Source organism: Corvus moneduloides, chromosome 17 (assembly GCF_009650955.1).
Source record: "Corvus moneduloides isolate bCorMon1 chromosome 17, bCorMon1.pri, whole genome shotgun sequence".
Lineage (NCBI taxonomy): Eukaryota > Metazoa > Chordata > Aves > Passeriformes > Corvidae > Corvus > Corvus moneduloides.
The window spans coordinates 10,508,561-10,522,648 of NC_045492.1; the positions used below are offsets into that span (position 1 = coordinate 10,508,561).

General features: G+C 42.2%; 1 protein-coding gene across 3 annotated transcripts in view; it reads right to left on the minus strand.

Moving 5' to 3' along the window:
- The window catches only part of CDH4 (cadherin 4), a 424,678-nt gene that overhangs the window by 36,554 nt on the left and 374,036 nt on the right, over positions 1-14,088 (minus strand). For all 3 annotated transcript variants that reach the window (XM_032126957.1, XM_032126958.1, XM_032126959.1), the window contains one exon: positions 9,761-9,898. In XM_032126957.1, coding sequence (XP_031982848.1) covers positions 9,761-9,898 — 138 coding nt within the window. The remainder of the gene's footprint in view (positions 1-9,760; positions 9,899-14,088) is intronic.

The following is a 14,088-nucleotide window of genomic DNA, read 5'->3' on the forward strand; positions in this document are numbered from 1 at the left end:
GATCTGGTGGCAGAGCCCTCAGCGATTTCCATGGCAGCACAGCACAGAGTCACAAGGACATTTCCCTCTGAGGTTTCCTTTAGCTCCAGAGATTCTGTCAGTCCCTGTCACACCTCACTGCACACAGGTAGCTCACACCTCCCTGGAACCTCCTTCTCCCTGGACAATTCCATGGAAAGCACGGGATGGGGATGTTGTCTACGGCTTCTCCCTCTAGATCCTGCACAGATTGAAAAGGGGAGGAGAAGGAGGAGGGAAATTCCTGCTAAATGAGACATTGAACCAGGAGACAGCTCTGCCAGAAGCTGCAAATGAGAGGGCTCATGACAAATGGGGGACAGCGAGCGATGGCTGATGGGCGCTGTCGTGGGCCAGGGGTTGTCTGTGCTTTGATAACATTATATGATATTATAATATTAATTAAAACTTTATAATGATATTATTAATATCATTATAAGATTAATTGTAAGATTAACCCAGCTGCACAAACCTGCAAACCAGCAGGTTAGAAAACCCGAATGTTAAATCAATTGATGTGTCACATCCATGCATTGTGACTTATGCCCACGGTGCTGAGGATGGATGTGCCACTCACCCCCTGAGTGACAGCTGCTGAAAGCACTGCAGAGACAGGAGGGCCTCGTGCTGTATGCTCCAGGTGGAACATATGCAGGAAGCACATGGAATCTGTGCTGCTCCTCCTGGCTCTGCCTCCCGTGTGGTGCTGCAGCTCCGACTGACTGAGATTACACTCTCCAGCATGGAGAGGAGGTTGTATTATTCTTGATTTTACACCAAGTAGTACATGTGTCCAATCTGAGAGAGACCAAGAGAGTATTTTTTTATATCCCCCCCCGCCCTTTTTTTTGTGACAGAAAATTGAAATTTGTAATGAAACTATCATTCTGGTTTTTTTTTTTTAATCACTGGTCTCTGGCAATTTTAAACTCTGAGGTCTGAAAAATTCATTACCACTAACTTCCATCAAGGGTGTTCCTGAAACCAAAATTACTTAATCAACTCAATTTAGCTTCTTGTGTAGACCTAATTCAGAAAAACTTTATCTTCTTGAATTGTTATTGCAATTAATTCCCCCCCCCCCTTTCTTTTTCTGCAGCAGACGACATTTCAGTAATTAGATATTCTATAAAAATGAGTTATTCATTCAGAATAGCTTCACTTTTATATTTGATTAATCATATTACCACTGAGGTCTGGGTTTTGTCTCCAAGGAAAGTTTAATGACCTCATTTTAATCCTTCTTTTAACCACCAGGCAGGTATCAATGAGGAGAAATAAAATTATCTTCTTTTTTCTTTTCCTCTGCTTTATTTCACAATCTCAAGATTACATTTGATGCTTTTTCTGTGTGATTGACCCATTTACAAGAAAGAATCTAGCTGATTCCAATTAGGTTCAGGGCAGAATCAGGCTAAACAGAGTCTTGAACTGTGCCTTAATGCTCAGTGGAAAGGAGAGGAACCAGAACTGCTTTACCACGTGGCAGCCAGTTTAAAGCTCTGTACATGATTAATTTGGTGATAATTTGAAAATGAATGTACTGAAAAGAAATAAACAAAACAAAAGGCACTGTAAATTTAGGTTTTGATTAATGGGGTCTATTAGGAAGAGACTTCTATCAAGGCAATCACATTTTTTTTTTAAATCAATGCATATATACCCACACAATGTAATGGAATAATTCATATAAACCACAGTTTATCTGGGACTAGAAACTTGGATATGATTGATGACTGTTTGCCTTGTATCAGCATCTATCTATGCTTTGGATCCAGCTATATGCACATCTATATTTTGTATTTATACATTTACATCTCTGTATCTGTTTTGCAGACTCCACTAAGCAGTCTCAAAGGTATCTCATCCTTTCTGTCATATGTTACACTGGTGTAAACGCTCAACAGACATCACAGAAGAGGCTGATGCTTCTTTCATTAAGACATGAGGAATTATTGCTTTCTCATAAAGTGAGAAGTATCTTTCATTTTAGATGAAAGAGGTGATAAAATAAAGAACAAAAGTTGAGCATCCACAAGAGAGCAGGAAGTGTGTCCTGTGTTCCCTAGCACTGCACTGAAAGGGCCTCCAGGCACTCAGAGATGCTGTGCCTGTGAAAGACACAGAGCTCCCAGGGAATCTGCACTTGGAGCTGGGGATCACCCTCATTCTCTAACACAATGAGACTGTGTGGGCTTCACCCTTCCTCAGCTCCCTTAGACAGGCTTTGCACTGAGGTAGGGATCCATCCCCAAAGGTTAGTTTGACTCCAAAGGCAGATCCAGGTGTAAATAATTTCGTAACCATGGTTAATCTGTGTGTCTGCAGGTGCAAAGCCCCTGGAATTTTTGTGGTGAGTTCAGCACAGGCCTGAAACAGGATGGGAAGAATGAATATTGTTTCTCCTTGTGCTCTGTTACTGCTACCTCCCAACCTAACATCCTTTATCTAATTCATTGTTCACGGCAAAGGTTTTCACGGGGACATGCAACGAGAGGCAGAAAGCTCATTTCAATTTATAAGCACTGGGGACTTATTTAGGAAAACTAGACTGATTTGTGGTTTTTAAGACTTCACTGACTATGTATTTAATGGAAATGCACACAGAATTAGGTAGATGTTCATGTACCCAAATGCTACTGGGCATATTCGATTCACTTGAATATGATAATTTATTTCAGTTAGAGGATGACAGCTCTATAACAGCCCAGGCTTTGCTGGGTAGTTTGGCTGAGCCTCGTTTTGACTGGAAAATTGCAAGTGAACACAGTCATCTGGGAATTTCCGTGAAAGCATAATTGATTTTTAACAATAAAGCCTGTCTGCAGGACTGTACAGAACCCCTGGGTTTGTCTTCAGCTGTAAAACACCACAGTCCTGTACATTCCCTTGCCACAGCACCTGGTCTTTCCCCTTGCCAGCTCTGACCTGTGCAATCTACTTGATTTCTGCCTCTTGTGACAACTGCCTCTAAATTATGCCACAGGCACAGTTTTGATGATTTAAAAATTCTATATGATCCGGGCTAATCTACATTCAAATGTCACTGCAGACTTTCTGAATGGCGCAGGTGTAGTGACGGGGACAGTGAGATCTGAATGGACATTACATATGCAGCTTTAGTCTGTACACTGGCAAATCATGTACACAGTGCTCAAGATTTAAGCCCTTGATCTTTTCCAGGGTTTAGGAAGAGGGAGGAGACAGATGGACATGTGCCAAGGTCCTGGGAGATAGTAAGCTACCCACTTTCACTAGTTTTTCTTGGATCAGCCTCTTAAGATCTCTTTTTAGGAAGCCCTCGTAGGCATCCTGGTGCAAATTTCTGTCTGCAGGAAATCCCAGTGACATCCCACTCCTGCTGGGTTCTCCCTCCACAGTGTAAGATTAATTTGTAAAACATGAGCATGCATGTAAAAGGGATTTCTCATAACATTCCCATATTCTGAACGCTTCCGGGTACATCTGCCTATAAATGTGTTTAGGAAACCCCAAGGCAGCCTGACGTGGATACCAATTTTGATTTCCTACAACCATTAAATACCATTTCTCCAAAGCAGACCTATTTGCATCTTTGCATCCCAGTCACTTGGAAGTCACAATCTCTCAGCCTGAAGGAAAAGCTGAGGGTTCTCCCTGCTACTTTGCTATTTTGAAACTCACCATTGAAAACGGAGCTCAGCAGGATTTCACTGAGGGGGCTGGAGCCCACGCAAAGCATTCACCCCACTTGCAAAAAAGTCACATTTTTACAGTTCACATCAGGTATTTCTGTGCAGTGCTGCTCTTGCACAGGTTGCTGCACAGCTATATTCTCTCCTCAAACAAACAACGAACGTGAGAACAAATGCATACGGAACAGGGAATACAATTTTGGGTTATGCTTGTATGCTTTGTTTCCACAATTTTGGCAAGTTTACAGAGCAGGAGGCTAAGTGAGAGCTACACCATTGCTGTGAAAAAGGAAATACTAGTGCCCTTGTTCAAGGCACTGAAACTGGATTACTACATCCAAATTGGGTCAGAAGAATGAAAACTTAGCAGAGTGTGGAGCACAGCAGGGTTAGCAAGAGAACCAGGGAAGGGAAGCTGAAAAGTAGAAGGGGCTGGAGGATCTTGGCTTGTTCTGCCTCACAGAATGATGTACACTAGTAAATCATGGGGGAGAGGGGAGAGAAAATGGGAAGGAAACATCAGAACAGGAGACGGAAGAACTATTTCTGGTAAAGGACAACGGCACTATGGCAGCGATGCTCTGAGAACATCTTCACTCTCAAATTCCAAAGCACTTCTCGGAGTGGGCTCATTAATATCTCCCACAGTACTCGAGGAACCAGGACACCTGCACAGACAAAGGTCAGACATTTTTGGCAGTGTGGTGCCAAAACCAAGAAGCCCTTTTAACTCGGCTCTCTCTCCGTGTTCTTTTGTTCAGGAAGCGCCGAGCTCTTCTCTGAAGATTCCAGCGCTGCCTGATCCAGCCCAGCACGAGCCACGTTAACTCAGCCTCACTGCAGCAGCCAGGGGTGAGCCTGGTCTGACAATATTAATTAAATAGGCCAGTTAAAAACTGGAAAGAACTGCTTTTCCCAATGTGCTTGCAACAAGGACTTGCTCCTTCACTGATCAGCCAAGTCCGTGTTGTAACCAGATTAACCTTACCCAGAAACACATCCCTCCTGCTCCAGCACAGCCTCTCTGAATTCAGGTTACTCCAGACCAGCAACTCTGCTTTGAGTTCAGCCAGTCTTTGGCCAGGCAGCCTCTCCCAGGCCAGCAAATGCCACCAGTGCCCTGTGAGCTGGGAAGCATGCACCCATCCTGATAGTCCAGTCCTAAACCTTTGGAGCTGTTCCTAACTGGTGTCAGTGTCAGGCTTAGCGAGCAAGGCAGGGAAGGGGATGATGTCCTAGAGCTGCCTCTTTAAAACAGACTCCACTGGAATTCAGCTTTGGAAGAGGAGATTCTCAAAGCAGTGCCAAAGGGCAAATTTTAAAGTAGCTTTAAATAAGACGTCCTAAGGCTCAGGAGATTAAAGAACTTGAATAGCCCAGTTTCTTTCTTCCCTTTCTTTCTGCACCCCGTCTAATTTTTTTTTTTCTTTTTTGAGAGGTTGATTGCCAGGCAGGTTTTCCCAAGAATCCACAAGCTCAAGCAATCATGAGCACTTTAGCCCTGTGAAATAATATTTCCCTTACATGGGCTACTATAAAAACAAGTTCTGCACAGTAGGCAAATTTAAAATAACTTTTAATTAACATTTCAGACACAGAAGTCTGATCATGCAAATTCATCTGCGTCTCCTCTCTGCGCCTGATTGTTCCTGATTGAATATGATAAAAATAGACTTTGTATGAGTCAAGTGTAGGCATGGATTTCTTTCACTTCTCCTCCCCTCTGATTATGCATTTTCTCAGATAAAGTGGAAATCCTTGGATGGCTATTAACAGTATCATGGGTCAGACTGGAAAGGGCATCCTGCCTGAGAGGAGTTAAAGATTCCACTGGAATTAGAGGTGTTCCTTCTGTGAGCAAGAAAGATGCTTCAATCTTACATAAAACCTCACCTGAGACTATCCAGCATTGTTCTGTTTCAGCTGACTTTTAATCTCTGAAATACCAACACTAATTTCACTGCACCCCCTGTATCTGAGGTGAGCATCTGGCCAGAGGCCACGGATCTATATTAATATGGAAAAACCACAACTCACTTGCACACGGGAGATAAATATTTGAAGGGAGACTGAGGAATTTCCCCATAATTAAGACATGTCAGAGGACATGACTCTGTTATAAGTAACAAGGACTCTGGATAATGAAGGGCACAGTGATACCTTTATCTTACAACAGTAGAGAGCCAGTTTTCCAGTAAAACTTCCTATAGAGCCTTTGTAACACAGTCCAGTTAAAATCTTGATATTTTACAATAGCCGGTGACTTGGCAGATTCAAAACCCACCAAAAGTTCCACAGAATTGAATGAGCACAGCTAAAAACTCTCAAAGAGCCATGGAAAACTTGGGCATGGAGGATTTAAAATACCTTTTTCTATGGCATCTGACCCAGAGCCTGTGGGCATGGGCTGGCTGGGCACACTGAGGAGCCAGTGCTACCTCTCCTCTTGGTCAGGGGGAAGAGCTGCTTCCCTCCATTTATTTTTGCAAGCAACAACGTCACATGAAGAACATGACACTGTGGACAGGCTGATGTCCCTTATCCAGCCAGAAGATTATTCCCTGGGTCACAGTCCTGCATTAAATAATTAAAAATGCCCCAAACAGCTGCCTGTGATGTTTACAGCATTTCAGGGGATGCTCCACTCTTGCGGTGTCTCTCAGGAGACACTTCCCCACTGCTGGCTGCTCTCTGATGCTTCTCAGCACAGGCACAGTTAGCACTGCAGATCAAGGAAACATTCACAAAAAAGAGCTGGAAAGGACCAGAAGAGGCACCTTGTCCTCGCTGTACTCCAGTGCCTTGCAGCTCGATGCAGGTAGGACTGGTCACAACTATCAGGACTGGCCGTGCTGATGGGGACTGGCCTTAGAGTTAACAGCAGACTTGAGTTCCAAATTGTTTCATCCAGAGACTCTGATTTCCTTCCTCCCATGTAATTTCAGAACCCTATGTTTGAGAAGGTGGGGCTGCTGCTTCTCCTGCCTTTCAGGTCGTGGGCCAAAGGATGTGAAACCCACTGACATCAGTTTGCATGGAAGCACCCAGGCATTCTGGAATTTTACTGAGATATCTTCATTTTTGTACCTTTAAGGATCTTCTCTGTGATTTTATTGCTCTTTTACGACTTCTCATCCAGCACTACACTTTGATGCCAGCCCATCAGGTATTTTGGATGTCCATTCACCAACACACCTCTGCAGGTCACCGACTCTGCTGGACATGTCATTTTGGCATTCCTGTGCCTGCACTTCCACATGTCCATACACGCAGCCTCTCCCCCCTGCCCTGTGCTCAGCTACAGACGTGCCCTGACTCTCTCGACCATTGCAGTGGCTGTTTTCCTCTCTCCCATCCCGTTGTTAAATTTTACACAGCAACATTAATTCCTGCTGCTGAATACATGAGCTGTGACACCAGCGTGGTGCAGTGTCCTCCTGAGCTACATTCCCATCCAGAAACGATTAAGTCTAAAACCACCCTGGCTGAATGACAGGTAATTTAGGAGCGCTATAGGGTGGGCCTTCGTATCTGTCTGGGATGAATACAGCTCCTGAGTTCCTCTCATCTGGCAGCTTGCCAAGAGCAAGCCACAGTTTCAGTTATTCAGCCTATTTTTGTTTTTACAGCAGCATCTCAATACAACTATTTAAAATAAAAATATACAATATCTCTCCAAACAGTCCACAGACTTAAAAGAGACCATGGGCTTTCTTACTCTCTGAGGAGCTGTAGATTTCCTGGAAAGTGATTTTTGCTATTTTTTTAGAGGCGTTAAAATGCAGATTAGACTATTTGAGGACAGCGAGGAGATTCAGCTCAGGCTTAAAGAAACTCATCAGCCTGATGCTGTTCTCTCTGCCAGTAAGGGAAAAAACATATTATACTTTCATACTCACATGAAATTCAGCCTGGCTATACCCGGGAGTATATCAAAGATATTTGTTTCCATAGAATCAGAAAGTATTATTGTAAAACACCCTTGGTTTTCAACTCTTTATAGAGAAGTCCCATGTGCCACTGTGTAAAGCCCTTTGGCCCTTGCAAAACTCTTTCTTCGGTGATTGAAATTAGAGAAATAATGGTACACATCAACTCTGCTTAGAGGAAGAGTAGCACTTTCTAATCCATTTAACACAATTCTGTGGGTAATTCTCTTGATGGCTTTTATTCTTTCTAGGTTTAACACATACCGAGACATTAAATACTCAGAATTCACCTGAAAGCAGATTTCCATTATCCCACCTTCCATCAGCTTTGAGAAGTGTTTTGGAAAGCCATTAAAATACACCATATCTGGAGGGATGCTGCTCTGCTGAAGGCACCAATGTGCTCATGCAAGTAACCCTGACCCTGCTCACCCTGCTCCCCAAAACCTCACCTCCCAACCTCCCTATCTGGAGACAAGGACCCCGCAACCTGGGTCATGTGAACAACCTGTGCTGAAGTGACATGGCCACTAGATGTCATTCCTTTTTCACTCAAATGGAGGGCAGAGAAGTATTTACCTGGCAGAATAAAGTCCCCCCCACACACCAGGGAGCAGCAGCAGTGTTGTGGTGCAAGGTCCCGTGGCCCCACAGACACAAACCTCCTTCCGGAGAGAATAATCCTGTGCTGGCAGGAGAAAAGACCACAGAGCCCAAGATCTGTGCTTATTTTTATGGCTCTTCATAATTGTACCATACTGAAGGAGATATTTAAGCACAACTTTACAACACAAAGCTTGGAGCATCCATGACGGACACAAAGCACACGTGTGCTGTTACATCCACTGGAGCAGCAGCACAGCCTGGGCACTGATGCCCAGACCTGAACACGTGTTGAATGCTCATTTTGCTGTGACTCAGGAGGAACTGAGTGCCTTTCTTCTCCTTAGAAGCTAGGTCCAAGTCACTTCATTAGAAAATGTGGGCAGTGTTTGGGAATTGAGCATGTCGCAGCCCCAAGACCAGCTCCTGATGGAGATGGGAAGGAAGGACCCAGACTCCATAACTGACATGAATCCAATCTGGGTCCACAGGGGCATAAAATGGATGACTCTGCATGACTTCCTTGAGTTCTGCGACACATCTGCAGTTTGCAAGAGTATAACTAAGGGTAAACTTTGGTCCTACGCTAATAAATATTTAGAGACCCTTTGGGATGGAATAAAAATTCAGAATAATATAAATAATAAAACCATTCCTCCAAGGATATTCAGTGACTTGAGCACATAGAAGCTAGACCTTCTGTATTTGGGAAGATTTGATGTCCATTTAAGATACATCACTTACTGCTTCTTGTTGACCCTCATATGAATACAGACAGGGGGTACACAAGCATTTCTCATTCATTAGCATATAGACCTCTGCACTGCTCTGTGGTTTCTAAATTTACTATGCACATTTCAGTCTACATCATTTCACCTTCCAATTCTTCATTTTTACCTTAACCAGCTCTAAAAATTTTTCATTTGCAATCTCTGTTTTTTCCCCCTTGCCCTCCAGTAATACCTTGGAACACGTGAGAACAGAAGAAGACTGTGCTAATAAAATAAAAGAAAAATGTTTAACTGATTAAAACCAGATGTACTGAAGAATGTCTACACATTTACTGCCAGCACACACAAATACATCTGTTAGAGCTAACAGTGAAATACAAATTTTACCAGCTACCTGTTACCATTTAGAGTACTTACAGCCCTCTTGAAATCATATCTGAGCTATAAACCCCAAATATCTCTCACTGCTCAGGATTTCACTCATAAGTATTAATAACTCTGATATGTCTACAGCCAATTGCTGTGAAACAACTGCATCCTCTTTAGTGCAATCAGACATGGGCTGTTTGCCACATTATTTCAGCTCCTTCAGCACCTTGGCCAAATCGGTCATCAAATAGTTTTGCTGCTTCATGGATCAGTCTTTTCCCTTTTTTCTTTTTCTCCCCTGAAAGCCTTTATTCCACAGCTATCCATCAAAGTTCCTTCTATCTGCCCAACCAGCTTGGAGAGACAGCAGATAGCACCATCCATGAATTCCAAACACTGTGGCCATGCATCACCCTGCTGATGTGTCGATACTCACAGTGCTGGTCGTGAATTCAGGGGGGTTGTCATTTACATCTGTCACTGTAATGATCGCTGTGGCCGTGTTTGAGAGACCATAGTTAAGATTTCCTTCCATATCTGTTGCTTGAACAATGACTATGTACTGCTGAACTTTCTGGAAAGAAAAAAAGAAGAAAAGGAAAAGATGAGAAACAAAAACGTACCCTGTAAAATGCCTTGATTTATTTTCCATGTACAAGTGCGATCTTTAAGCAGACTAAAAAGTTAATTGGATAAAAAATGCTAGTAAAAAAAAGATCAATAAAATTTTCTACAGTGTTTTTGAAGTGATTTTTGCATAGATTGGTGGACATCACCTGTCTCATGGGGAAATAAAAGTCTTATGGGCAAAATTCCCTGGTTGAAGCTGACATCTTTATTAACTTTTAAGCATTTTATGCAACATTAGTTTCTGTCTTCTGAAAACCAGTAAAAGTTTTGTTCATGTGTTTTCACTGAAAACATTGCTAACAACATTATACCCCCCAAATTGACATCAACACTGCCTGGCAGCCCTCCAGCTCATTCTGCTCACACAGTTTGATACCCACAAAGCATTAAAATGCTCTCCATGTTTCAATTCTTAACACAATCTTGGTAAATAAGGAGAATTTAAGTCCAGTATAGAAGAAAAAAATAATTCAGTGCAATAAACAGCAGTTCAGCAAAACTAATTTAAATTCCTGAGCACCCCTAAAACACAGCTCTCAAAGGAAAAAGCTCACAGAGCCAGCCATAAAAATCACACAGTGAAGTTCGAAGGGATGCTGTAAGTCAATGCAACTGGAAAATAAACCTGAATAAAATAGGAGAGGCCATCTGATGTTGCACGTGTACACATCTCTCTGGGACGTCTCTTTATTTAGGAATATCTGCCTGCACCAAGAAAAGTCTCCTGATCTTTACAACCGGCCTCAATAATAAATTTTCATTTAGATCTGCAGAATTTACTATTGATTACATGTCATGCTCACAGAGCACTTTACAGGCAGATAGGAAAGCAAATCTCCTCTCCTGAAATGTGGGCAAAGGGATGCACAAGAACCAGGGAAGGACCCAGCCAAAAGCTCAACATGAGCATGTTCCTTAAAGCTGCAGGTGGCACATCAGAGAGCCCAAAAGGTGTGTAAACCAAGTGGAGGCAGAATTTCATGCAGGAAAAGCTTTTTTGTGAAGTCAAGTGGAGGGACTTTGATGCAAGGAAAGACTAACTACTCCCAGAACACAGCTCAGGTACCCAGGGCTGCTCTTTCAAGGTACCAATGCTACAAGTGTGTGTAAAATGTCAAATGTCCTCTGAAATTTCAAAGGGCAAGAATTAGGTCAATTAGGTCTCTTTATTCCCATATAAATATCCTTGAAGTGCTGTAATTGGCTCGATTCTTTAATTCTTCTGAATTGCCAGAATAAGAGATCTGCATTTTAGCTTTATCTTGATTCCAGGGCTTTTAATTGACCTGCTAAATTGACAAGACATCACACTCAGGGATCCATCAGCACCTTGCAACTGGAATATATTATGGAAATGCACTTTCATTATCTCTTCCTATCTTGTATAATAAAACATGAGGGAGAAACTATTGTTAGCCCTTGTTTTGCCTCATGCAAGAAGGTGCTGTTCATTACTCCATTTGTAAAGCACTGCACAAAGCTGAAATGTCCTTATTAGTGAATGTAATTTCTGTTTCATACTTAGCTTTTCCTTCCTTATTCTCTGTTATAGACAACCTGGGAAGCTGATGAATTATTTCCTAACAGGCCAAATACTTTGGTTTAAATCACAGAAGGTTTAAATCACAGAAGTGGGGAGGATACTTAAAAAAGTAGCAGCAATCAGATTACACATAAATGAGAAAAACGTGAGTGTGTGCATGTGTGTGTACTTACAGACCCCAGGTTTACAACAGACTTGTTTTATTTAACAAAGCACCATTCACTGAGCTCTGTAGCACAGTGTTAAATAACAAACCAAAAACCTGCACAAATTCAGAACACTAAATTAAAGAAGTTTAAAAAGAAAGATATCGATCAGATCATAACACAAAAAAAAAAAAAAAAGAAAAAAAAGAAAAAAAAAAGAGAGAGAAGGAAAATGGCCAGAATTTAGTAATGTGCCAGTGTACCAGCCACAAAGAGCTGCTGTAGAAGGATAGGAAGAAGGAAAGGATGGTATCTCAGGACACCAGAGGCAGCTGCAGCCATCAGGTACACACCACAAGTGAGCTGCTGGGGGAATCCTACAGACATCCCCAAAGTTGCACTGTTTTCCATCAACTGAACACAGAACTATTGTGTTTGGAGCAAAAGCGGATTCTGACATGGAGAATGGTGTGGGAAGTTGTATAGAACTCAGAAATACGAAACCATAGAAACATCTAGGTTGGAAAAGACTTTTAAGATCAAGTCCAGCCATAAAGCCAACATTGCCAAGTCCACAAAAAGGAAACAGTCTGAGAGCTGATCTGCCAAACCTTCAGGCACATGGTTGCCATCCACATCCAGGTCCATCCAAAAGGCTCCAGCACTGTGGGCATATAAGGGTTCTCCTTTCAAGTGCCTAGTTTTAGTTTATAACTAATTCAATCTCCATTGAGATTGGCCCCAGCAGATAACAAATTACTGATTTTTTGTTTTTCTCTAGCTAATATTTTTGCTTTTGTGCATTAAGCTGATTTTATTGAACCATTCAATCAATTTCAATTTAAGCATGTCCTTCCAATTTGTCACATCATCTCCAGGGGCATCTCAGTTTGTTATCCTAATAGTATTATTACTGTTACCACCATTAAAAAAAAAAGGCAGCCTCATGCCCCCAAGCACAAGAGACATTTTTTCGATGGCATTTTGATCATACAGAATAATTCTCCTATTCTCTTTCTTTACAAAAATGACATTTTAAATAGCACAGGGCAGAAGCTACAGTGTAGAGGTAAATCAAAATGGTCCTAACATTTATTATATGTTTGCTCTGACGGTGATGCTGTGGAACTCAAGAAATGAGCCCGTGGACTAAGGGGGTCTAGACTAAAAACCCAGCCCCAATGAAGACTGTGGGAGGTCCCATAGCAAGTATTTTTAATAAATCTAACAAACTTTCATGCTACAGAAAAGCAAATGTGCTGTTTCTACTTCAGCCAAGGAAAAAACCTCATCTTGGTAAGTGCAGAGCTTTTAGTCTGACCTAAAAACTAAGAAGGGCTTTTGAAGGAAAAAATTATGAAGGAAGGAATAATTAAAGGAACTGTGGCAGATCTAATCTGTCTGCTCTTCTTCTGTCAATCATCTGATACAGTGCCCCAAAGAAACACATCAGCTAAATTCCATAAGATGGGAATTAGTTGAAGAAATTTGTTTAGCTGGTTAATGGGAAATTAGTCAAGGGCTTGGTTAAAAAGGTAGCAGTGCAGGAGGAATGGCAGCTTGGAAGAAGGGCAACTAGATAATAGAAAGATGTGATTTAATAGCACAAAATACAGGATAATGCAGCAAGGCACCAAAAAAATAAAACTTTCCTAGAAGTTGTTTTATTGGGTGTAAGGAAGGAGGGCTGTCCCCACGTCTCACCAGCTCCCTGCTGCCGAGCAAGGCACGAACGCCGCTGGCAAACACCCTGTGTGCTCTTAGCACTGCACATCTGGCAATCCTGATTCCCTGTGCCAAGCACCCAGAGCTCATCGGGATGCTGAGCACAATCCAAGCTCACTGCTGAGCCCCCTGGATCCAACCAGGTGCCGGCACTGAAGAGCCCATCACTGGAGAAGAGCCTGGAAGAGCCTGGCTTGTTTAGTCTAGCAAAATGAAGGCTGATAGCAGATATGATTGCTGTCTATAAATAACATCAGGAGGATAAACACTAGGAAGGCAAAGAAGCAATTTAAATTAAAGGACACTGTTGACACTAGAACAAATGGGTATAAACTGGCCATGAATAAATTTAGGCTGGAAATTAGTAGGTCCTTCACCACTAAAGGAGTGAGATGCTGGAACAATCTAATACAGGGTCTGGTGAGCAAAAACATTCAAAAGAATGTATTAAATTAGGGCTAAATCCCCTTGGCCTAGGTAGGAATTATGACAAATTGAGCTAAAGCAGAAGGCAGATCTCTCAGCATTCTTTGTGTACAAACAACTTTCTAAAAAGAAAAAGAAGAAAACCCCTTTCAGTCCAAATAGCATGGAATGTTCATGTGAAAATGGTTTAAGGCTTAACACTGATCGTTATCACTGAACCAGCCCTTGCTGTTGGCACACACAAAGGACCAGGTGCCCCCAACAAAATTACAGTTATTGCAAGTGGCTCTCCCC